At 54.8% G+C, this 25,513-nt stretch overlaps 1 protein-coding gene across 4 annotated transcripts in view; it reads left to right on the top strand.

Annotated features, from left to right (window-relative positions):
- The window catches only part of IQSEC2 (IQ motif and Sec7 domain ArfGEF 2), a 113,745-nt gene extending 92,727 nt beyond the window's left edge, over positions 1-21,018 (top strand). For all 4 annotated transcript variants that reach the window (XM_055003284.1, XM_055003287.1, XM_055003286.1 and 1 more), the window contains exons 5-13: positions 688-849; positions 3,705-3,827; positions 12,770-12,936; positions 13,881-14,020; positions 14,128-14,253; positions 16,325-16,424; positions 16,726-16,887; positions 18,455-18,628; positions 20,044-21,018. In XM_055003284.1, coding sequence (XP_054859259.1) covers positions 688-849; positions 3,705-3,827; positions 12,770-12,936; positions 13,881-14,020; positions 14,128-14,253; positions 16,325-16,424; positions 16,726-16,887; positions 18,455-18,628; positions 20,044-20,393 — 1,504 coding nt within the window. In that variant the 3' untranslated portion in view covers positions 20,394-21,018. The remainder of the gene's footprint in view (positions 1-687; positions 850-3,704; positions 3,828-12,769; positions 12,937-13,880; positions 14,021-14,127; positions 14,254-16,324; positions 16,425-16,725; positions 16,888-18,454; positions 18,629-20,043) is intronic.
- Positions 21,019-25,513: the final 4,495 nt, after the last annotated feature.

The following is a 25,513-nucleotide window of genomic DNA, read 5'->3' on the forward strand; positions in this document are numbered from 1 at the left end:
CCAGTGATTCCTTCTCACGTGCCTGGATTATAAAATGCTTCTTGTTTTGTGTCTTTTGATGGGGCAGCGGCAGCGTTCTGGCCTCGGTTATGTGGCTCACCAGACTTTCTCCAGCGTTTTCTGCCTGTGAGCTTTCCCCCCTCCTGCACCTCTCCTGTCCTCCTTGCTTCCCTTACAGTCTTGTCAGCTTCCACATGTCTTGTCTCTCTAGCCCCTTGATGTAGCCCCCTTTCCAGGGTGATTTCTCATTTTCAACTTTGGCTTCCCTCTGTATTAATCTCCTATGGATCTGATCCATCAAACTCTGGTTATCCTTCTGGTGGGATGCATCAACCAGACATGACCCCTGCAAGAATTCTGGGATTTTGTTTCACAGATTATCAACCCTTTCCCCATTCTTCTCAGCAGTGTGTTGGTAGAAGAAGCCATTTTCAATCTGTTGCTTGCTGGTGGGCTTCCCTGCACAGAAAACGCACTGTGCGCTTGGCACGTTCAACTGATGATGGCTTCTGGGGGAAGTCCTCTGAGATTCTAGTACAGCGGCAGGCATCGTGAAACTTCATGCTGCTTTGAAACGGGTGCTCTAGCTTCTGTTTCTTTGCAAAATATTGCAGACGTGAGGGACGTAGGTCCCAGATGAAAACAATTTCAGATATGCATATAGACTCTTCCTCATCCTACCGGCAGGAAACCTGAGAAGGGGATCCAGTACTTGATTGAGAGAGGATTCCTATCGGACACACCGGTGGGCGTGGCACGCTTCATACTGGAGCGAAAGGGGCTGAGCCGGCAGATGATCGGTGAATTTCTCGGTAACCGGCAAAAGCAGTTCAATCGAGACGTCCTTGAGTAAGGAATTCTGCATCATTTCCTCCCATGACTTGAATTGTATCATCCAACCTATTCCTAAGACCATTTATGTGTTTTTAATATTTTCTTTTTAAACAAGAAAGCTGACGGGAATTGTGCTGGTGAGGATAATGGTTAACAGCGTGATTAATGATACAGGAAGCCCCTGGTTCCAATCATAGCTCAGTTGTGGGTGGCTGCCTGTAAGATCCTGTTCTCTGAGCTCTACCCAGCTCCCCAACCTGCTGATGATAGGACAAACCTCCCATACATTGTTATTGCAAGGAGTGCTGGAATAATGACCGCGTTGCTTTCCTCTTTGCAGTCAAAGCAATTGCTTGTTATTTTATTTCTAATTGAAGTAATAGTGCAGTTTCAAAAGGAAAATAATAAAAAGTGAGCAGGGGCTTTAACTGCAAACAGAAAAGCAACCCACAGAATCACAGAGTTGGAAGGGGCCACACAGACCTTCTTGTCCAACCCCCTGCCCAATGCAGGATGAGCCTAAAGCATCCCTGACAAATATTCATGCAGCCTCTTCTTGAAAACTGCCACTGAAGGGGAGCTCACCACCTCCCTAGGCAGCTGATTCCACCTTTGAACTACTCTGACCGTGAAAAAGTTTTTCCTAATATCCAGCTGATACCTTTGCATGTAATTTAAACCCGTTGCTTCGAGTTCTATCCTCTGCTGCCAACTGGAACAGCTCCTTGCCTTCCTCCAAATGATAGCCTTTCAATTATTTAAAGAGAACAATCACGTCCCCCCTCAATCTCCTCTTCTCCAAACGAAACATTCCCAAGGCCCTCAGCCTTTCCTCATAGGGCTCAGTCTCCAGACCCCTGATCATCTTCGTCGCTCTCCTCTGCACCCTCTCGATTTTGTCCACCTCCTTTTTGAAGTGGGGCCTCCAGAACTGCACAGAGTACTTTTAGATTCCCCTCTTCCTTTAAACAGGAAGTGCTTAATTGAGCTGGAAGTAGACAGGATGGAGCAAAATTTAAAGGGACAGTAGCCCCGAGAAAACTCAGTAGTGCTTTAACTGCCCACACTGTTACTGAAATTGGGTGTTATGTTTTTAAAAATCACTGAAAATCAGGACTGGAAAAAAGACAGGCATATAAGCTTGGAAAAGACTGGAGTGCAATGAGTGGCCAACCGAGCCATCTGAATTCTCCATTAAAACTGACTGAACCAATGAGAACACTTTCAAGTTGAACAGCTAGTGTGGAAGCAACTAACATACGTGAAAATGATTTGAGCATTTAGGAAAAGTACTGTATTTATACTAACTTTTATTATTAGCTAATGCTAGCCAAATAGAGGCAGGAAAACTCTGGTAGAACACAGAGGTGTTTTATGCACGGTCACTTTACAGTGTTTCAGAATCTGTTCTGTGTCCCATGTTATCCTGACTTGTGTTAAGGTAGAAGTTGAAATGCTGAAGCATTACATTACTGGGGCAAAAAGGTTTCCATGGAGATTCCCGAGTGTACATCAGCTGCGCTGCCCACTGACTTGGTGCTATTTGCAGGCGAACCAATACGCAAATTATGGGCAAAAGGCAGTGGGGTTAGGAGACTGGCCCCAGCCAGCCAGCATAGCATCAAGCGTGTTATCGCTGGCAGCCCACAAGGGTGGGGGGTGCACCAAGCCTACAACTGCCTCTGCTGCCAAGCCTGAAGCCTCCGCTGCCCAAAAGTCCCCTGCCAATCCTTGCCAAAGCAATTTCGGCGGGAGTAGGACTGTCAAATTAACAAATGTCAGCACTTGGAAGGAGAGGGGAATGATGAACAGCAGATGTAGTAACGTTGCAACGTTACTACGCATGCACGAATTTTTTAAAAAAAATGACGTGTATTGCAATTCCCCCCTAAAGTCTGAAACTACACCGATACTTTCTCTTTCAATGGTGCAGAACGCAGGATAGCCATGCCTAGTCCATGTCGATCGTAGCGAATGCTCGGAATGGCTGGTTTAAAGTGACGGTGCATAAAACACCAGAATGAGTCTATAGAGATTAGGTATGGTCATTTCTCATTGGAAGAAAAGAAAGATGGGTAACAATTTTAAAATGCTGACAAAGATGAAAGGTAGAACAGAGGAAACAGGGAAAAAAAGACAAGAAGAGAGGAGTCTGGACTTCCTCAGAGTGGGAAGAAAAAATACTTGGGAGAAGTTCCTGACTTTAAGGGCGAGTTATAATCTGCATAAGTTGCTGGGAGGTTGTAGAAGCGTTTCCTCTGGAGGACTTGAACAAAGGCCTGAAGAACCGTCTTCCAGGGATGCTGATTGACAGACCAGTAAGATCTCACTGTAATGTAAATACCTCAATGCCAAAGTCATACTTTTGTTATGGATTCAAAAAGCTTCTGGGAAGTAACACATTCAGGGTTAAAACCTTAGTTATGGAATGATAACAATGAAAAATGTTTACAGTTTTGAAAGGAACTTTCTCGCCTCACTGCAAGATTGAGCTGACGTGTAGTTTAATCTCTACAGTTAAGGAGAAAGAGTCTGCCTACCGAGGCAAATTTGCCTCTTGTGTGGGTGGTCCGCTTCAATAATGCTCACATAGGATTTTAGGGGAGAGGTCCTCAGAAAAATCCCTTAACCGTATATTCTGCCTGGAGGTGAGCGGTCCTCCCAGCCTTTCCTTCTGCAGCCAAGTAGCAGCAACAAAAGGCAGCTTATTGAATATGATCTCTTGATCCTCTGAACATGGCACAAGAGATGGGCCTTGCGCCTGTTCCTAGAGAGGGACGTAGGGTCAGGGAGAGCAGGAGATGCTTGAAATGTGGAGGACTCTCTCCCCCGCCACAAAGTGTGTCCTTTTCCTGTTTGCTCCCTGATAGCTGTGTGGTCGATGAGATGGACTTCTCCGGCATGGACCTGGATGACGCTTTGCGGAAGTTCCAGTCCCATATCCGGGTGCAAGGTGAAGCTCAGAAGGTGGAGCGCCTCATAGAGGCCTTCAGGTATGTTCAGAGCATCTCCATCTTTCCAAGGTTTCTTGGTAGGTTTGGGGAAGACTTGGAGCAGACGTGGAAATAATTTGTGGGCAAAGCGGGGACTGAGTGGATCTAGTTCAGCACCACAGTTGGAGTTTGAACTGTGACACTGCAGCATGTGATGGCTGATAAGTCCTGAGGTGGAGGTGCGCACAAGCGGTTTCCCTTCTTCATCTTCAGGTTCTGTGCATGTCACTCAGGAAGTGGCTGACACTCAGAAGTGGGGGGGGGGGGCGAGAAATAAAAGAAGCATTGACATGTCTTTCACAATGCCATTCCTCCAGCACAATGCCATTTTCACTTGTGGAAGAAGAGTGCCACTTTCTGCCAATTCTCCCTTCCCATTGCAGATCTCCACCTTGCCTCTTACGCTGTTCTTGAGGGTCAGCCCCCCCCCCCCGCCGCCGCCCCCCCCAGGCTGCAGCGAGAGGGGGAAGCAAGTTGTATGGATGGTTGCAGCTGGTTCATGGACGGTTCCCCAAAGAGAAGGCCAAAGAAAGTATTCAGGCCCTTGATAAGAAGAGGCCACAGTGTGAGCCTGGTCTCAACAGATTCGGGGCTTGAACCGATGCGACAAGGATCACACATCTCAAGGCTTGTATGTCCTCAAATTGCCTCAGGGTAGGGCAAGGTTTTGTCATTCACGTGTTTAAAATGCATAATATCAGAGAGGGGGAACACAGCTCCAACTAGCAAAACTTAAGGAAGATTGAAGGGTGAGAACGCCTCTACTTACTGTGCCCAACCCTGAGGTAAATTGAGGCAGCAGAAGCCTGCGTTTTAGGGATGGAACAAGATCTGTCCAAGCTGCCGCTCCATCAAGCCGCCATGTGTGAAGTCTGCTTGGGGTGGCCGCTGTGTGAACTGGTCCTCCCGAGTAGACTTCACACACGGTGGGTTCCTGGAGAGAGCCCATGCAGGCCTCCTCCCACGGTGTGTCGTTGTGACTGGGGCTTCTCTGCACATCGATCTCGTTTGCTTGTGTCCCACCCACTCGATCCATCTGCCACCAAAATGGGTGGATAGGCCCATATGTGCCGTGCAATGTATGCGCATAGGAACCTGGCAACACAGAATATTCTTGACTGCAAGAGACAGAAATTCTCAGTCTCTCTCTTGTCCCCTCACGCGAAGAGTACACCCACTGGCCTGCTGTGTGAGATGGGGCCTAAGTTTTCCTGAGTGAGATCTGAGGGATTTTGCCCATTTGGTTCAGTAAGTAACATGGATTCCATCTACGTGGAGGTTTTCCCCCTGCTGCTGCAGGCTTTTAGTTTGCTTGCTTTCTGAGCATTCGTGCAACGTGTCCTTGGATCATCCACATTCCGGGCTTTCCCTATCCTTGACGCCTTCTTTTTCAGGCCTGGTTTGGTACAATCTTTCCAGAAAGAGTCGAGTCCAAGCACATTAGCAAGCCATCGGGAAGGGAAGGTGCACGTTTTTGTTCTCTTACACCTCGGCATCATGTTCATTCCATCAGTCCCTCACAGTCACCGTTTGCCCTCCTCTGCTGCCGGAGGGACAGGGAGGTTTTCAAATTAAAAATCGGTACTAAAAGCAAACGAACTTTAAAAGCCCTCTGATGGTGTGGCAGAGAAAATCGCAGCCGATGGAAGAAATGGCACAGAAAACATACAGTTACTCTGTTTCCAGTGTGAAGGCCTCTGCATTCTCGTCAGCGATGACAGGAAATCAAAAACCTTCACTGTGTGAATGCAGCCATGGATGTGGCATAAGCTACAACAGCATGTAGCACAATACAGTGGTTAGTCTCAAAGGTACCACAGGACTCCATGGTTTTTTTCTGCTGCTCAGGTACCCCTCTGTTCAATGGCAGGTTCAGTCAAGGGAAGTTCAAGTCATAAATACATGAAGCTGCTTTATATTTTATATATTGAACCTGGGGACTTCTGCAGGCAAAGCCGATGGTCTAACACTGAGCCATAGCTCCTTTCTATAAAGGTGAAGAGAGCATGGGGTATTTTAATTTATTTATTTATGTCATTTATAGTCCGCCTTTCTCACTGAGACTCAAGGCCAATTCCATACTGTGAGATTAGTAAATCAGTAGCAAGGACAAGGGCAGGCATTTCCATACAGTGTCAAGAATGTCAGGGCTTGCCGCCGCTGCCGCTGGGCGTGGCACTGGGCGGTCTGCTCCTGACGTCACAGGGGGGCCAGGGATTCTGCAGGACCCTGCTCTGTGGAAGGAGGGGCGGTATACCTCACCCAGACTCCCTCTCAGTCCACTCGCTGGCCTGCTCAACCTGGCCTGCTTACCCTCTGCGTCCTCCTTCATCTCCTCCTTCCAGAACTCTCCTCCAAACCTCCACCCTTGCATCTTACTGCTCTCACTCCACATCATCACTCCTCACTCACACCCACCACCACAGGGCTCTTCCCAGCCAGCTTTTATAGGGCTTCCTTCTACTGCCCCACCCCTCTTCCAGCCTGGCCTTGGGCTGCACCAAGCAGTTGCAGCTGGGGTAGCTGATCTGGCCCCACTGACCAGCACCAGCTGTGCCTTGTTCTCTGGCTGCCCAGCCTCCCTGCCTTGGCTGATTGCTGAAGGCATGTCCAGCTGCAGTCCCCTGGCTAGCAGCCCAGCCTCCCTGGCAGAGCTGATGGCTGAAGGTGGGTCCAGCTGCGGCTCCTTGGCTGGTTGCCCAGGGCTTCCTGCAGAGTGCCTCCAATAGCCCCACCTGGAGTGGCTTGGCTTTTGGCAACTCCTGGGCCAGGCTACTATTTTCTAGCTGGGGCATGGCTTTGGGTTGTTGGGGCTGCTGCTGCTTCTCCTCCTCAGGTAAGGTCTTTGGGTGGGTGACTGCTGGGCTCCCAATCCCTCTGCCCTTGCCCCCTTCCGCCTTGCCTAGCCCCCTTTCCCTCCCTAGGGGAGTGGGACTCGCTGGCCTCTCTCTGTCTCCCCCTGCCTCCTGAGGCCCTGGGCTTTTGCCCCTTGCCCCTGGCACCGGCAGGTTCTGGCTCCATTTGCCTGTGGGAGGGGTTGACCTGCTGTTCCCCGGCTGCCCCCTCTGCCTGCCAGTCAGACCGGTTGACCTGCTGTCAGCTGGCTGACCAGTTGACCTGCTGTCTGCTGGCTGCCCCCTCTGTTTGCCCGTCAGCCCGGCTGACCCGCTGTTCCCTCCTACCAAGTCTGGGGGCTGGGACCCAGACCCCGGACACACCCCCCCGCTTAGCTTTGAGTTGTGGGGGTCAGGGTCAGACTCAAACATGCGGGACATGAAGTCCGCATCCACATGCTGCGCCCCCTTGCGGTACTTGATGGTGAACCGGAAGGGGAGGAGGGAGAGGTACCACCGCAGCACACGGGGGTTGTGTGCCTTCATGTGGTGGAGCCACTGCAGGGGCGCATGGTCCGTTAGTAGGACAAAGGGATTATTGGCCAGGTAGTATTGCAGGGCCCCCACTGCCCACTTGACCGCTAGGGCCTCCCGCTCCACTGTTGCATAGCGCCTCTCTGCGGGCTGCAGCTTCCGACTCAGGAAGAGGATGGGGACGTCGGTTCCGTCATGTTCCTGAGTCAGGACTGCCCCAAGGCCGGTGTCAGAAGCGTCTGTGGCCAGTGTAAAGGGTCGGTCAAAGTCCGGGTTCCACAGGGCTGTGGTATTAGAGAGGGCTGACCGCAGGTCCTTGAAAGCTGCTTCTAGTGCTGGGGTCCACCGGACTTGGTTGGGCAGCCCCTTCTTTAAGCAGTCTGTCAGGGGGGCGGCTCGGGAGGCAAAGTGGGGGATGAACCGCCCGTAATACCCCAGTAGTCCCAGGAAACGTCGGATCTGCTTCTTGGTCCGGGGCTGGGGGGCATCAGCTATTGAGGCCACCTTGTCTGGTGGTGGGCGAACTCGGCCTCCCCCGACCACAAAGCCCAGGTACTGGAGTTCCTGGAACCCCAGGTGGCTCTTCTTTGGGTTAGCCCGTAGTCCGGCTCGCTGGAGGGCCCTCATGACAGCTTCCAAGTGTTGGAGGTGGGTGGGCCAGTCCGGGCTGAAGATGATGATGTCATCTATGTACGCCATTGCATACGCCCGGCACTCTCCCAGCACTTGGTCCACCAGCCGCTGAAACGTGGCAGCTGCCCCGTGTAGACCAAACGGCATCTTCTTGAACTGGAAGAGGCCTCGTGGGGTGGCAAAGGCTGTCTTCTCCCGGTCCGCTGGCCGCACGGGCACTTGCCAGTAGCCCTTCGTCAAGTCTAGGGCCGACAGGTAGCGGGCGGACCCTAGGTGGTCTACCAACACATCTGCTCGGGGCATGGGGTATGCATCGAACTGGGCCACCTTATTCAGTTCACGATAGTCGATGCAGAATCGGGTGGTCCCATCCGGCTTGGGCACCAAGACTATCGGGCTCCTCCAAGCGCTTCGCGAGGGCTCGATTACCCCAAGCCTGAGCGTCTCGTCGGTCTCCTTCTCCACTGCCTCCCACCGCTTCCTGGGGATGGGGCGCCAGGTAGCCCGGGCTGTCTGCCCCGGGTCCGTTGGAATGGCATGTTGGATCAGGCTCGTGCTGCCCGGCCTGCGGGAGAAGACCCCGGGAATCCGAGCCCAGAGGTCTTGTAGCTGGGCCCTCTGAGCTGGGTCGAGCTGAGGGTCCACCTTGGGCTCCTCAAACTCCGGGGCATCAGTGGTCCAAGGCAGCACACTGTCAGGGAGCTCTAGCGGGTCCTCAGCCACGCCGCACTCCTCTTTTGGGCGCTCGTGCCACTGCTTTAGGAGGTTCACATGCAGGGTCTTCCGCCGACGCCGGCCGACCCCACACTGGACTTCGTAGGTGGTGGGGCCCAGCACCCTTCGAATCTGGTAGGGACCCCTCCATGGGTCCCCTTCCTCTCTTGGGAACACCGAGTGGTGCACGAGGACCTTCTCTCCGGCCTGGAAAGTCCTCATCCGCGCACCCCGGTCATAGGCGGCCTTTTGCTTTGACTGGGTGCGAGTCAGTCTGCGATTTGCCTCCGCTTGGGACTGTTGCACCCGGTCACGGAGCCGGCTCACGTACTCCTGTATGGGGGGCGCGGGGCTGCTGGCCCGGGGCCCCCAGCGTTCCGTCAGCCGGGAGAGCATCCCCCTTGGCTTGCGCCCATATAGCAGCTCGAATGGGCTGAAGCCAGTGGAGGCCTGCGTGGTCTCCCGGAGGGCGAACATGAGCGGGTCGATGTACAAGTCCCACTGGTGAGGCTTGTCCCGCGTCATCTTCTTCAGGGCCTCCTTGACGGTCTGGTTCAGCCGCTCTGCCAACCCGTCTGTTTGAGGGTGGTACGCCGAGGTGAACACCTGCCGGATCCCCAAATTCCGGCAGAGCTGACGCATGGCTGTGGCACGGAACGGGCCCCCCCGATCCGTCAAAATTTCATCTGGCAGCCCCACCATCGCGAAAAACTTGGACAGGGCCCGTACCATCCCCGGGGTCTGCATGGTCTTCAGCGGGATGACCTCGGGGAACCGCGTGGCATAGTCCACAATCACCAGGGCAAAGCGATGGCCCCGGGGTGTGCGTGGCAGCGGTCCGATGAAGTCCATTGCGATGCGTTGGAAGGGCGTCTCCATGACGGGCAGCGGGGAGAGGGGGGCCTTCGGCGGGCGGCGGGCTGCCACCCGCTGGCAGGTGGGACACGAGCGGCAGTGGGCCTTCACGTCTGCATTCACGGAGGGCCAGAAGAATTGCTCAAGAACCTTCCTCAGGGTCTTGTGGTGCCCGAGGTGCCCGGCCCAAGCATGCTCATGGGCCGTGCGGAGGACTTCCGCCCGATAGGCTGCTGGCACAAGTAGTTGGCGGACCTCCCCCTGGCCATTTGGGGCACGAGCTATGCGAACCCAGACCCCTCCTTGCTTCTCGATGCGAGGGAGCCGTTGGGACCTCCGTTCATCCCGCACTTGCTCCTCCTCACGAGCGGCTGTCTCTCGCAAGCGCTGCAAGGACTCATCTGCCCCTTGGGCATCACGGAATGGGCGGTCTGCCAGGGTTCCAGCTGGGCCTCCAGTCCGTGGTTCTGCCCCTGGCCTGGTGGAGGGACCCTCTCCCGGGTCGTTGGCCTCCTCCACTTGCAGAGCAGTGGCAACTTGTGGGTCTGTCACTTCCCCTGCCGCCTTCAGCCGAGACCCGGCGGTCCCTGGGGTGTCTCTTCCCAATTTCTTCGCTGCCTGCTGGAGGAGCCTGAAGAACCCTGGGGCATCTCTTCCCAGCAGTATTGGTACGGGTAGGTGAGCTAACTGGGCAACTTCCATTTGGTGGCGGACCCCTAGGTACTCTATCGTGATTAGGGCCGTAGGGTACGGCTGGGTGCGGCCCATCACATCCGTCACCGGGATCCAGCGGTACACTGGGGTGGCAGCTGGGAGGAGCTGGGGCCGAATTGCTGAGACTGCACTCCCAGAGTCCAACAGGGCTTGTAGGATCAGCCGGCCTATCTTCACGGTGGCGCATAGACTCTGCACCTGCTTGCCAGGCGGTGGGTTATTTTCCCAAACGAGGGCGCAAACCCTTGGCAAGGCCTCAGTGAGCACGCCGGCTTGCCTCTGCAGCTCCGCTGTCTGTGCTAGTTCTACTGGAGCGGCTGGGTAGGCTGCCTCCAGCTTTCCCCACATCCTATCCTGGCGTTCCTCCAGCCACGGTCCAAGCTCCGCTGGGGCGGCGGCCTTGGGAGGCCGCCCCTTGACTGGTGCCTGCGTTGGAACGTCTCTCCCCGTACGGGCCACCAACTTGTCAGGGCTTGCCGCCGCTGCCGCTGGGCGTGGCACTGGGCGGTCTGCTCCTGACGTCACAGGGGGGCCAGGGATTCTGCAGGACCCTGCTCTGTGGAAGGAGGGGCGGTATACCTCACCCAGACTCCCTCTCAGTCCACTCGCTGGCCTGCTCAACCTGGCCTGCTTACCCTCTGCGTCCTCCTTCATCTCCTCCTTCCAGAACTCTCCTCCAAACCTCCACCCTTGCATCTTACTGCTCTCACTCCACATCATCACTCCTCACTCACACCCACCACCACAGGGCTCTTCCCAGCCAGCTTTTATAGGGCTTCCTTCTACTGCCCCACCCCTCTTCCAGCCTGGCCTTGGGCTGCACCAAGCAGTTGCAGCTGGGGTAGCTGATCTGGCCCCACTGACCAGCACCAGCTGTGCCTTGTTCTCTGGCTGCCCAGCCTCCCTGCCTTGGCTGATTGCTGAAGGCATGTCCAGCTGCAGTCCCCTGGCTAGCAGCCCAGCCTCCCTGGCAGAGCTGATGGCTGAAGGTGGGTCCAGCTGCGGCTCCTTGGCTGGTTGCCCAGGGCTTCCTGCAGAGTGCCTCCAATAGCCCCACCTGGAGTGGCTTGGCTTTTGGCAACTCCTGGGCCAGGCTACTATTTTCTAGCTGGGGCATGGCTTTGGGTTGTTGGGGCTGCTGCTGCTTCTCCTCCTCAGGTAAGGTCTTTGGGTGGGTGACTGCTGGGCTCCCAATCCCTCTGCCCTTGCCCCCTTCCGCCTTGCCTAGCCCCCTTTCCCTCCCTAGGGGAGTGGGACTCGCTGGCCTCTCTCTGTCTCCCCCTGCCTCCTGAGGCCCTGGGCTTTTGCCCCTTGCCCCTGGCACCGGCAGGTTCTGGCTCCATTTGCCTGTGGGAGGGGTTGACCTGCTGTTCCCCGGCTGCCCCCTCTGCCTGCCAGTCAGACCGGTTGACCTGCTGTCAGCTGGCTGACCAGTTGACCTGCTGTCTGCTGGCTGCCCCCTCTGTTTGCCCGTCAGCCCGGCTGACCCGCTGTTCCCTCCTACCAAGTCTGGGGGCTGGGACCCAGACCCCGGACAAAGAACATTTCCATAAACAATGTCATGGGGTAAATGAATACAAGTTTACAAAGACAGAGAAGGATGCAATACAGAGTTGGAAGAATTGCTGAAACAGAACATAATCAATTCTAGGACTGACATTAGACAACATGAAGCACAGGTAGTACATAGGAGTATACATTTAAAGCAACTTGCTGGTGAAGTCTTTGGTCCCTAACTCATTAGCGAATCATCTGAGACCTCCCCCTCCCTACAATACAGCCCTCCTATCTGAGAAAAAAAGCCTTTTGGAATAATTCAGGTTTGCATCATTTGCAGAAAGTCAGGAGCGTGGGGGCTCTCCTCTCCTCCTTAGGCAGGCCGTTCCACAGGGCAGGGGCCACCACAGGGAAAGCCCGTCTACAGGCTGCTGTTGATTTCACCCATGTGCAGGCTGGCACCTGCAAGAGACCCTGTTCAGATGAGCGAAGCTGCTGTGGTGGGACATAGGGAGGGAGGCGGTCCTGTAGGTATGTCGGGCCAGGGCCATGAAGAGCTCTGCAGCGTGGGATCCCTGGACAGCTGGCTGCATGCAAGGGTGAAGTGTCTGCACTGGCTGCCCATTTGTTTCTGGGCACAGTTAGACGGGCAGGTTCTCCCTTTTAAAGGCCCGAAACAACTTGGGGTAGGGGACCCGAAGGACTATCTCCTCCCACCCTGTGCAGCCTGCCAGTTATGATCTCCCCTCTGTGCCCACATCTTCAGAGACGAGGCGGATGGCGACTAGAGACGGCATTTTTGGGGGTAGCACCTTGCCTTTGGAACGGTCTCCTCCTTGCGGCTCGCTTGGCACCTACTTTCCTTCCTCTAGGGCTCCAGCCTAAAACACACCTTCTTACCCAGGCTTTTAATTGGGGCTTTATCAGCTTTTTAATGGTCTGTTCTGTTTTATGGATAGCTTTTATATTCTGCTTATGTTTAACGGCTTGTTTTTATACTGTGCTTTTTCATTGTAAGCCATCCCAAGCAGGACTCAGAAGAGGCGGCGTAGAGATATTTGGAATAAATAAATAAATAAGGCCTTGGGCTGTCTTTCGGATCTCTACTGTTTCCTGGCAGTTTTGCCTTGATGCTGGTTTTCTCTGTGCCTTGCCTTGCAGCCAGCGCTACTGTGTGTGCAATGCTCCCTTGGTGCGTCAGTTCCGGAACCCAGATACCATCTTCATCCTGGCTTTCGCCATCATCTTGCTTAATACCGACATGTACAGCCCCAGCGTCAAGGCAGAGAGGAAAATGAAACTAGATGACTTCATCAAGAACTTGAGAGGTGAACAAGAATCTTGAGCTTAAAGGGTTCTCGCTGCCCATCTTTTACTTTCCTTGGGATCCCCATTGGTTGTTGAAACACTGGAACTAAAACGCAGTGTGTTGATCTTAGGGGAGCAGACTACCCACACGAGAGCTGCACTGGAGGGCAGGGGGATAGGTAGTTTGAGCTTTGATGGACCAAAAGGGTACTTTTCCAGTCCAGCAGAGAGAGAGAGAGAGTGTCCGTCTGGCTGTCCAAAAGACCTCCATAATAAATCAATGGAAATGTTAAAGAAAGATTAGGGGGTTTCATTGAACCGGATACTAGCTGCAAAGAAGAAAAAGTCCATCATTTGATTTCTTTTGGCAGGACAGGAACAAAACAGAAGCAGAGATACCAGGGAGAAAATACAGTGTTGGATCCCATAATCCATGGGTGCAAGAATTGCGGATTTTTTTTCCTGTCTCTCCTTCCCCATAGCAGTCTTTTCTGACCCCCAGAATGTTTGTTCCCTGAGTGACAGGATCCGCTTGGTCTAATACCCAGGCAGGCAGGAGGCTGCAGTGGGGAGGAGGCAAGGTGGAAAATCACCCTCCCCTCTTCCTTCCGCCAGCAGTTTTGTCCCCTTCCCCCTCCCCACTGCAGCCTGCTGACCCACGTGTTCCTGGGAATCAGCTTTCCCGGGGCTGGAAAGGGCTGCTCAGCTGAAGGGAATGCTGGAAAGAACCACGGCCATCCGCATCTTCTGCTGGGATCAGCTCCATTACAAACTCTCGGACTAGCAAGCCAGTCTGGATCTCCGCAGTCTCTGTTTCCTGCCTTTAACATGAGTGGCCTTCTTTGCAGGGCTCTTGAAAGTGAATGCGACCCTTGGAGCGCTCTGAAGTGTTTTGTTATGAATGTCTTGTCATTGAACGGGCTCTCTGCTCTCTACAGCCTCTTCGTTTTTGCTTCCTCCGCAGGGGTGGATAACGGTGAGGACATCCCCCGTGATCTATTGGTTGGGATTTACCAGCGGATTCAGAGTCGGGAGCTGCGCACCAACGACGACCATGTCTCTCAGGTCCAGGCAGTCGAGCGCATGATTGTGGGCAAAAAGCCGGTGAGTGGAAGAGGCCTTTGGGAAAACAAAAGGGTCCAGGCTGGCTCAGGGTTCACCCTTTTTTTTGGTTCCTCTTCCAACATGATCTTCCTGTTTACCCTACCCAGGTCCTCTCACTGCCCCACAGGCGCCTGGTTTGCTGCTGCCAACTTTACGAGGTACCGGACCCCAACAGGCCCCAGCGCCTTGGGCTGCACCAAAGGGAGGTCTTCCTCTTCAACGACCTGTTAGTGGTAAGGAAGGAATAGCGAAGGTGCATTCGGGCAAGGCAAGCCAGTGTTATGCTCCTGCTGCAAATGGAGGGGATCGGGCGGCGAGAACAGCGGCTTGTCTAAGGCCACCAAGTGAGCCTGCGCATGAGCGGACAGCCAATTGCTCTTTGGCTTTGATGCTCTTGTTCAGTGCAGGCGTCCTTGCAGCTTAAAGTTTAGCACTCTGCAGGCGTCCTTGCAGCTTAAAGTTTAGCATTTACAGAGCAGCAAGGAGGGAAGTGCAGGCATGGGGCGCCTTTCCTCCCACTCTCAAGGTGCATCACGGCATTTTCCCTTCCCCTCGCCTGGCCTGGCCCTGCAGAGCGACGCCTGGCTGCACATCCCTCTCTGCTGCTCTGTAAATGCTAAACTTTAAGCTGCAAGGACACCTGCACTTCTCCCTGCTGCTCTGTAAATGCTAAACTTTAAGCTGCAAGGACGCCTACACTTCCCGACAAACCTTTAGGTAAGAGAACACAAGTTGAACCTAGGTATTTCATCTCATGTGTTTCGACTGTAAGATGGCCACATAAATGGGCCCTAGTGGAGAGAAATGGAGTGGGGAGAAAGGGACAAAATATTGAACTTAGCAAAACAATTCCTCCTGTGTATGGAGGACTGTTTGTCCTTCTGAATATTCGGGAGGTTGGGAATAGAAGGGGGGAGAACAGAAACTGACAAGAGGACAGAGGGCGGGGGGATTTCAGCAGCTTCACCAAACTACAGTTCCCAGAATTCCTTGAAGGGAGCGTGCCCCTTGGCTCTCTGCTCTGTCCTCTTTATTTTCTCTCGCAGGGCAGTGCATGGTCCCTGTGGTGTGGGTGGGGGTATCTCAGTGCAGGAGACTGGTTGGTGTATGAAGTGGACTTCGTAAGAAAAGAAAGGGGGAGGGGGATTTAGCCAGTAAACCCAGTGAAGGTATGGGCTGAATGAAATATATGAGGAAACCCCTGGCAAACTGAGGCTGGTTTAACACAATGCGAGGAGGGCCCTGGCTCAGCTTTACGTGCTTATTATTATTGTTGTTTATTACCAGGGCTTTTTTTCAGCAGGAACGCGGTGGAACGGAGTTCCAGCACCACTTGAAAATGGTCACGTGGCCGGTGGCCCCGCCCCCTGATCTCCAGACAGAGGGGAGTGGGACAAGGAGGCACGCTCTGTCTGGAGATCAGGGGGCGGGGCCACCGGCCACGTGACCATTTTCTCCAAGGGCAACCCACTGAGTTCCACCACCTCTTTCCCCAGAAAAAAAGCCCTGTTTATTACAATACTGCAAGCGAATATAATATAATAGGGTAAGGTATTACAAATAGGGTAAGGTAGCCGGAAAAATGAAAAAAGGTGCCAAGTTCAATTTCCGGCATCTCTATTTCAAGGACCTCAGGCACGAGATGTTGGGGAAAACCCATATCCTTCTGGAGACCTTACAGACCTTGTAGAGCGGCACCTCATCAGAGTAAAATACTGGGCTGGATGGCCCAATGGTCTGATTCAACATAATGCGGTTTCAAGATAATTTTCATGTGTTCCATGTTCAGGAGCTGAGATTCCTAAACTGAGTTTGAGAAAAACATACAATATTCTACTGGATGACCTCAGAACCATTTAATACATACAGAACAAGATCTGTGTCCATATGACCAAGATCCCACATCTTGAGGGGGGGGGTTGGGGGGGGGAATTGTGTAGGCCAGATAAACCCCATAGTTCCTTTCTGTGGCAATGAGGCCTGACCTCCAGGAGCTGGTAGTCAGCTGACGTAAGAAGGATGTACGTGACGGGCAGCGTAGGTCGTGCTGTCCTCTGGGCAGGAGGATCCCATTTGGGCCTCGTAACATAATCGGCCCTCTACATGCTAAGTGGTAACTCTTTGAATATAAAATAAGATGCAAGAAGGAGACCAGCTTGTGAGCTCAGCCCTTCTCGACCAGGAAGGGGAAGCAGGAGCCAGCATCCAGAGGTCAGCAGCACTTCTGGGTGTTGGGCTGAGCGAAGCGCCCGCTGTCCTTTCTGCTCCTTGTTGATCTCTCCTTGTTCCCTGGTGATGTTTTAGGTGACGAAGATATTCCAGAAGAAGAAGATCCTCGTGACCTACAGTTTTCGCCAGAGCTTCCCTCTTGTTGAGATGCAGTTGCAGCTCTTCCAGAATTCCTGTGAGTGACCCAACCGTAGGCACAGAAGTCTTGTGGGGCATGCTGTCCCCCCCCACCCCAGGCCAGGCCCCCACCCCAGGCAGCCCCAGTGTCCTCTCTGGGTCCTAATGGTGCTGTGCCCTTTGCCCCTCAGAGCGAGAGGCCCATTCAGTCAGGCCTGCCTGCCTGCCTGTGGTCTGGCCTCTCCGCTGCCCCTGCTCCGTCAGTCTGGGGGTCAGAACCCCCTTCCCTCAGAGCCACTCCTTTGCGACATCCACCGTCATCGCTCCAGTCACCCCCGGCATCCGTCTCTCTCAACCAGATTACCAGTTTGGGATCAAGCTGCTCTCAGCGGTCCCTGGTGGGGAGAGGAAAGTTTTGATCATCTTCAACGCCCCCAGTCTGCAGGACCGGCTACGATTTACCAGCGACCTGCGGGAATCCATTGCTGAAGTCCAAGAGATGGAGAAGTACCGTGTGGAATGTGAGTGATCACCGGGGGGGGGGGAGTTAAAGGGACAGAAAATGGGGAAGCTGTGTGCGCTTGCTGATGGACACGGCAACCGACTCGGCATGCTGGAAGCTTGTTGAGGAAACTGGAGATAGTGAGCAAAGCTTTGAAAGAAAACAGAAACCTGGGAGACGGAGCCTGGATAGAGGAGAATGACACAAGTCGGTGGTGCACCTGAAGGCTTTCTGCTGCCTGGTGGCTCAAAGCCAAAAAGGAGATGCAGTTCCTTGAGAGGAAGTGCCCGTGTCTGTACCCTACAGCCTTGGGTGCTGCCACAGATAGGGGGCTTTGAGATTCAGGGCACGGTTATAACAACAACAACATTTGATTTATACACCACCCTTCAGGACAACTTAACACCCACTCAGAGCAGTTTACAAAGTATGTCGTTATTATCCCCACGACAATCCCCCTGTGAGGTGGGTGGGGCTGAGAGAGCTTCTAGAAGCTGTGACTGAGCCAAGGTCACCCAGCTGGCTTCAAGCGGAGGAGTGGGGAATCAAACCTGGTTTTCCAGATTAGAGTCCTGTTGCTCTTAACCACGACACCAAACTGGCTCTGCAGAATGTGGGAACACGCACACAGATAGAAGTACCAGAGGCCCTTGCTTTCCAGCTAGGTGTGAGAAATTCATCCTCCTCTGACTGTTGGACATGGTGGACGTGGTAAATTTAGTCGGGAAGGTCTACATTTCTGCCGATGAAATTGCTGAGCGATAGGTGCAGGACAGACTAAAGGAAGCCCTTCACTCAACAAGTAATTCTATTGTAAAATTCAGTGCCAGTGGACATAGTGATGGCCACGAGCGTGGATGCCTTTAAAGGGGGATTAGACAGGTTTTTGGAGGAGCGGTCCATCAATGGATAGTAGCCATGACAATGGAAGGGGGGACCTCTGTGTTCAGAAGCAGAGGACACCTCTGAAAGCGCAGAGCTAGGAGACAACACCAGGGGCAGGCCTTGGTTTCTATACCCCGTCGTTGGCCCTGCAGGGCGGCAACTGCTTGGCTGCTGCATGCAACGGGATGCTGGTCTGGGTGGACCCCTGGTCTGATCCAGCAGGGCACCTCCCAGGTTCTTAAAGGCACTGCCAGGCTCTGGAAACACCAGCAGCCGTAGATAGAAAGGCTGCAGGTCTGGAAGGAGGCAGATGCTGGGGTGTGTGTGTGTGTGTGTGTGTGAGAGAGAGAAGGCAAGGTGGGAGGGAGGGTTGAGAAGAAAGTGATGCTCGGGTCGGTTCTCTTGCAATGCCATCCAAGGTGACCTTGACTGTGGGACATGCATTTGGAAGTGGGGGGTGGGTGGCATGTGGCTTTTGGGAGGCTAACGAAATCAAATGGAGGGGTTAGGGCAGTCCTCCAGTGGTCAGGGGGTATGACTCTGTGTTGGGGCATTTCAAATTGGATCCTGCTGCTGTCTGCAATTTTTGCTGATCGTTTCCAAGCATAGAATTTGGGCTTCCTTTGGTTCAGCTAATGCACAGGCCCAGCGTGTGAGCCAAGCCACTCAGTGCCTGTGTCCATTTTTATTCCCACCCACAGCGGAGCTGGAAAAGCAGAAAGGGGTGATGCGCCCCAACGCCTCCCCCTCCTCTGGGCCCAAGGACACGGTGAACGGGACGCTGGCCCGGAGCAGCCTGGAGGATGCCTATACAGTGGGGGAAGGCCTGAAGCGTGGCGCCCTCAGCAGCTCCCTGCGGGACCTCTCTGATGCTGGTGAGGGGCTGGGGGCCCGGACTCCGAGATCTTTCCACGGCCCCGTGGCTGGGCACGGCTGGGGAGGAGTCTGGTAGACACGAGGGCGGGGGGGAGGGTCATTTCACTGTTGATGTCAGTTTTAAAAAACACAACCTGAGTTTCAGAGGGACGCTGCAAAATGTTGCACAAACTGGAATTTGTGGCAATGTGTGGAGCTCCTTCGTTTTGTCTGGCATGAATAGTGACTTCTAATATAAGCAGGCAGATTGGGCGCGTCCTTTGACCTCCCAGCTTGCGTAGGACCTCCACGTGTGCTTGGCTGGCTGATCTCAGCACCTGTTCTGGGCCCCATTTGGGAGCTTGGGGCAGTTGCAGAAGCCTCTGGACCAGCCTGAGCATTTGGCTGAATCAAGCGGCCAGGCCCCTTCTAGGTCACTTCAGGCTGTAAATGTTACCTTGTGTGTTTGAGTGTCCCACTTCAGACGAACAAGAACAAACAAACAACCTTGCACTTAGAAAAATAGCATGCCAGGAGGACTGGGCCGAGTTCTTCTTCCTGGCATGTTTGTTTTCTCTTTGCAGGGAATTCTTTCAAACAGGAGCATGCATAGATAGAGTGCCCCTCATCACCTGTAGCTCGAAGCAGTGCAGTCCAAGAAAAGTTGGATTTCGATGAGTGTATAAACTGGGTCTTTCCCAGAAGGATTTAGGTAGATCCAGATTTTGAAACATTCAAATTCTGCAGAAACTTTTCTGAAGTGGAATCGAAGGCCGTTTTCACACTGCTTACCGGTCACGGAACATCGTGCCGAGCTCCCGGAATGACAGCGTCTTTCTGACGCCATTTTGCACGAGACCGGCAGGAAGACGCGGTCGTTCCGGGAGCTCGGCACGATGTTCCGTGACCGGTAAGCAGTGGGAAAACAGCCCTAGTCACACAATCCACTCATCTCTTGTTATTTTGGCTCTCCTTTGTAGGTGTAAGAATATTTAATTTTAATTCTCAAACTGGACTAAAAAATGCAGAGCCCCAGAATTTGGTATTGTGAGAGTTGGTCTCAGCTGGCGGGGGGGGGGGGGGGCGCCTGCTTCCTTACAGGCAGGACGGTCTCTTCCTTGTTCCGTGTGACCCACTTGTTTGCACCAGGAAGCGGGTTCTGGAGTGGGCAGGACAAGCGCATGCTTGGTCTCCAGCAATTTCATACCTAAAGTAACACCTGCGCACCGTCTCACCCCGAAATAGAACAGGGACAAGACCCTCTGTCCCCCCCTCTCTGTTCTCTGTTCACTCTGCCTCTGCTCTGCTGCTCTGCTTTGGGGGGAATGGGGCAGAGAAGCTGCCTGTCCTTGGTCAAGGGCCCCCCTTCCCCCCTCATCCAAGCTGGAGGGCTTTTTCAAAGGGGAGGGTCTCGCTAACCCCTGCTCTGTTGCAGGCAAGCGGGGCCGCCGTAACAGCGTGGGATCCCTGGACAGCACCATTGAAGTAAGTGGGCTGGAGCCAGGTGTGTGTGTGGGGAGGGTGGGCCGCATGCAGAGGGGTCGCCCCCTCCCTCCCTCCTCTCTCTGCCTTGCAAGCCTTTCTGTTCTTTCTTTGCTTGTGCATCTGCCCCCTCCTCTGCCCACCCCGTCTCTGTTCATGGCGTTCAAACAGAGGTTCAAAGGAGGCAGTGTTTGCCTCCTTGGCAGGGGAGAGCGGGTCCGATTTTCACAGCATGCCTTGCTTTTAGCTGACGCCAACCGTCGGGGGCAAACGGTGGTCTTCTTTGACCATTCAGAACCTTAAAGGCAGTCCACAGCGACAGGAGGGTTTTACGCAGCCGATGGTCTGACGCCCGGCCTTTCTTTTTCTGTCTGTCTGTCTTTTTCTCTCTTTTTCTCTCCCTCTTTCCCCCCCCCCCCGCCCGCCTTTGCTGTTCCTTTCAGGGGTCTATTATTAGCAGCCCACGTCCCCACCAGAGAGTGCCACCGCCGCCTCCTCCCGAGGAGTACAAGCCCCAGCCTCGGCCCCCCTCAAACTCCTCCTCTTTCCTGGGTTCCCTCTTTGGCAGCAAGCGGGGGAAGGGGCCCTTCCAGACGCCTCCCAGCCAGGCCTCGGCTTCGTCCTCTTCCGCGTCTTCCTCACACCACCACCTCCCTCCACACCATCCCCACCACATCCACCCCTCCCTGCCCGACGGCAGCCAGTCCAAGCTGCAAGCCCTCCACGCCCAGTACTGCCACGGCCCTTCCGCTCAACCCCCACCCCCCTACCCGCAGCAGCCACCGCCGCCGCCACAGCCAGCCCCGCCTCCGCCCCCCCTAGCGCTGCCGTCCAACCCCTTGCCGCCTCAGGTGCAGCGCTACCACCACTCCCAGCAACCTCCGCTCTCAGCCCCCCCGCAAAAGCAAGCCGTCCCAGCCTTCCCCACCCCACAGCCTCACCACCACTACACCCTGGGCCGCCCCAGCCAGCAGAAACGGGCCCACCAGATGGCCACGGCGGCCCCCCAGCACCCGCCCTTCCCCCACGGGCGCCAGCCCACCTCACCGCTGCCCCTCTACAGCCCTGCCCCCCAGCACGCCCTCGCCCACACCTACCCCCAGCAGCTGCATCAGCCTGGGGGGCCCGGGCAGCACACCCTGCACAGACCGCAGGCACCAAAGCACTTTATCTTCAGCCACCACCCCCCGCAGCTCCTTCAGCGGCCCCCTCCCCCCTCCGGCATGGGGCCGTACCCCGTCCACCACGGCCACCCGCCTCCACAGCACCACGGCCCACCCCCCATGGTGCCGCCTCATTCGCCCATCCCGCCCCACCCCTCCTACCCGCCCCTCCCACCTCCGTCGCCCCACACGCCCCTCAGCCCCCACTCTCCGGCCGCCCCCACTTCTCCGCTGCCCCAGCACATTCCCATGCATCAAGGGGGCCCTCAAGCCATGCCCTCCCAAGGGCCCCCCAACCCCAAACAGAAGCCCGTCAACAGAATCAGCACCGTCGTTTGAGGAAGGAGCAACGCTGCGTTGGGGGTTGATAGTTATAAATATATAAATAATAGAACCAGGGGCTCCTCCCAGTCCGCCCAGTTGCTGCCGAGGGGTAGGCCAGGGGGTCGGGAGGGTGTCTCGACTTCGGTGCCATCCCCCTTCCTCCTCCCTGCTCCATGCCCGCTCCTCTTTTCCTAGGATCAGGACTGAGAGGGGGCGTCTCTGAGACCGGCTCTGAAGGAAGAACTCCAGACCTGCGGCACCAGTTGTGATCTGAGGGTGGCATCAGTGTCAAATTTGGGCTGTGAAGCATAGGGGCCCCGCCCTCCTTTCTCCCCTCCCCACTGGAGAATGCAGTTGGGCTGTGCAGAGGCAGGATTTTGTTCGAGAACACGGACGCTGAACGCTCTCTTCAGCACGTGCTGGCGAAGGAATCTGTCTCCTGTACACGGTTTGCCATGTGGGCCGTAGACGGAAACGGTTTGGTGTAGGGTCAAAGTGCATAGAACCCCCAAGTTCGTATAAAGAGTAGACCATGTGCTTCCAGACCGCGTCCCTTCCCGCTGGAGGTGGGGACCTAAGGAGTGCCTCTCCCCACACGTAAAAAAGCAGATGATGGGGAGAAGACCACAGACCGGTTCCCTGAAGTGCTGGCGGTCCTGCATTCCTCCCACCCCCCTCTGATGCGGCAGGGCCCATGAACAGCCACCGCTTGCCAGCCGCTGTTTGTATGAAGCAGCACCTCCATGCTGCAGGCGTGTGTTACTTGGAGGTCTTGAACGGGTTGAGTGTCGTCGGCTGGAGTTTGCACCTTTGCCTGCTCGTGTTTTCCTGGGAACCCTCCAAGCATGAAAGAGGGGTCCCCTTCACTGCCAGCCATTTCTTCTGCTGTAGGAGTTGAACTGGACGCAAACATTTGTTCAGCTCTATAAAACCAAGGGCCCTGGACTAGGAGATGCAAGCCAAGTAGCAGGGAGTTCCTGTGGTTGACTCCCATGCACCTTGTTGACGTGACCGCTGTTGCTTTCTGGAGAGTGCCAAGGAGAGAGAGACTCGTTTTTTATTCCGAACAACTTTTCAAGTCTCCAGTTGCCCCTGTTTTAAGAGGAGCTTCTTTGTCCTAGAACTCAGGTAGCATGAATGTTGCAAACAAAGCCAGGGAGGGCAGAGGGATACTCTCCCCTCCCCTTTCTGAGCTGCGGGACAGGAGAAAGCCGGCGGGTTTTGGCCCTGCCCTGAACTCTTCAGTGGGCTGAATAGGAAGCACGTACTTCCTGGATCCCCCTGGAGCCGTGCGGCTGAAGCCGGGCTTGCTCTGCCATTAAGCATGGCCAATCGGGCCCTGTGTGAGCCACAACTCTGGCCCAGCCCCGTCCTCCCAGTGCCCATAGGCTGCCTGGTATCTTGGAGTTGCTGCAGATTTTTCTTTATTTTTTGAGTCAGTGGTCACTACGCTCTCCCATTGCTTGCAGGACTAAAGCTTGGCAGTGCACACTGTTTCCTGGGCTGTCCCTGGCCATTGCTTTGAATTGAGACCTGACGGGAAGGCCACCATCCTCGGAGAGGGGCAAAGGTGGCAACCAAATGCAGGTGTTTCTGCCCTGCTCAGACGCGGAGCATGCCCAGTGCATGGCAGGAGAGCAGGGCCCCTCTCCTCTCCCACACGCCAAGGGCTGCCGGGGCCAGTGACCTGCAGCTGCTGTTTTTCTCCCCTCCCCTTTTATCAGAAGGCATGGCACACATCTGGGCTCCAAGGGGGTCAGCATGGAGCGTATCCCTCCTCTGCCACCTACAGGCCCAGCTCCGTGCTGAACCAGCACTTGGTTCCTCCTGACAGCTTCCTACTCTCTCCCAGTCAGGTGGAACAGTTCCACGCAGCCACTGCCGTGGCCTGGCCCACTGTGCATTTGCTAGCCCCACTTGGCGGTCGAATTCCTGGAAGGTCTCAGGCGGCAGCAGAGCGCTGTGAGGGCTTAGGGCCAAACACAGATGTTGGACAGTCAAGGGTGGGGAAACACACCGGCTGTGAACAGCTCCTCACCAGCAGGGGGGAAGTCAAGGGTGCAAAGCAGCAGTTGGGGGAGAGGGATGCTTATTCGCTAACCCTTCTCTGCTCCTTCCGCCCTCGCAGACCCCCCCCCTCCAAATCCAGTCTCTCCTCCCCCCAGCTGGTTCTGTATTGTAGAAAAAAATGACTGGGAAGAGGGGGCATCAAGGGGAAAGGGAAGGGCTGTGAAGCCGCCAGCACGTGCAGCTGTCCTCCAGAAGCATTGCAGGGGAGCGTGGGCCTTCGCATGTGTTGCAAGGTTGCATGACACGGCGTGGGGAGAAAGACTCCCTTCTCCTTGCCTAGTGCTTGCCGGCTTTGATGGTTGTGCAGATGTTTGGCTTGAGTGTGAAGCCTTTGCCCAGGAGTTCCTATTCTGAATTGTCCCCCAAGGGGGGGTCCCCAAGACTTGGCATCTGCAGGCAGATCCTTGCGTCTTCAAAAGCCCCCCTCCCCCCGTGCTTTGTACAAGGGCAGACACCTGTGCAGGTTGTTCTCTTCACGCCTCTTACACATCTGGTGTTTGACTTTCTGGACGCCTCTAGCACGAGACCCCCCCCCCCCCCAGGAAAGTTCTTCTTTCGGAAGAGATTAGTTCCTCATCCTCTAATATAGTCTCCCCCACAAGGGTGGCAAGTGACACCTCTGCTTGCTGGTGCCACTTTGGCTGGGGTGGGGGGGCGAAGAGGCCACCCCTTTTTAATTTGCACAGTGTTTGTGAGTTGCTGCTCTTTGCATTAAGGAAAGGAGAACGGCAGGGGAGGGGGCTGGCCCTACGTATTCTTGCAAACGGGGAGGCGGCGGAGGGGCTGTCTCGTGCCCTCCTGGTTCTTATTCATAAAGGGCTATTCTTATTCCACTCCCCACCCACCCCACCTCTGCCCTGGGGTTTGCACTGAATCAATGAAGGAGGCTGTGTGTGTATTATCCCTTGCCTTCGATGACCCTCATCTTGTTCCTCAGCTGGGGAAAGAGGAGTGGTGGGTGGGATGGATCCAACCCCACATGCTCTTTTGTCGTCTTCAGGGGTGGGGAGCAGCTGCAAAGCCCCTTCCTCCTTTCCTCCTGGTTCCTGAGCTTAGATGCACTTTAATCCCCACCTCCCAATGCCTTTCCTTCTAGAAGAAGATGGGTTCTGGGGTCTCATGACCCGACTCAAGCCTGTGGGCTAAGGCAGGCCAAGCCTTCCCCTTCCCCACTCCAAAGATGTTCCCGTAGCTAACTAGCCAGCCCGCCCTCTCCTAGCTAGTCCGAGGCTGATTATGAAGAGGGCTCCTCAGCTGTGCTTCTCGGTCTCTGGGCGCAAGGCTGCTTAGCTAGGATTTTAAAAAAAAATAAGGAAGCAGTGCCCCATCATGTATTCTGAAATGGTGCTGTTGACTTTGGATGGAATGAATTATTTTAATGCTTAATTAAAGCAGTGCTTCCCAAACTACTACTAGTAGGAGATAATTATTTTAATTAAAGCTGGCGGTGCAAGCCAGTGCAGTGACTCATACAGAGTTGCGCCAGGGCCCTTCTGCATGGGGTTTGATTGGCTCATTGATTTCCCACTGCAGTGAGGACCTGTGAGGAGGCCGCTTCCTTCCGATCACCCAGTAGCTCTTCATTATTTAATAAATGTATTTCCCACATGGGCACACACAGGTTTCCCCGTGTCTTTCCCCGTGTGCCCTGCTCCCCCAGTTTTAGAAACAGCTGCTCTGAAGGGAGCAGGCCTACTGCACGGCAAGGTTTCTGTCCTCCAGATCTTGGTGGGGGTGGGGGATGCAAAACAAGGGTCCACTAATTGCCAGTCCAGGGAGTTCCCAGGGCCGCTGTTTCCATTGCCAAACTTCCAAGTTCTGTATCTCAGTTTCTCCACCCTCTGCTACCTGACTAGACTCCAAGCC

Source organism: Eublepharis macularius, chromosome 19 (genome assembly GCF_028583425.1).
Source record: "Eublepharis macularius isolate TG4126 chromosome 19, MPM_Emac_v1.0, whole genome shotgun sequence".
Taxonomy (NCBI): Eukaryota; Metazoa; Chordata; class Lepidosauria; order Squamata; family Eublepharidae; genus Eublepharis; species Eublepharis macularius.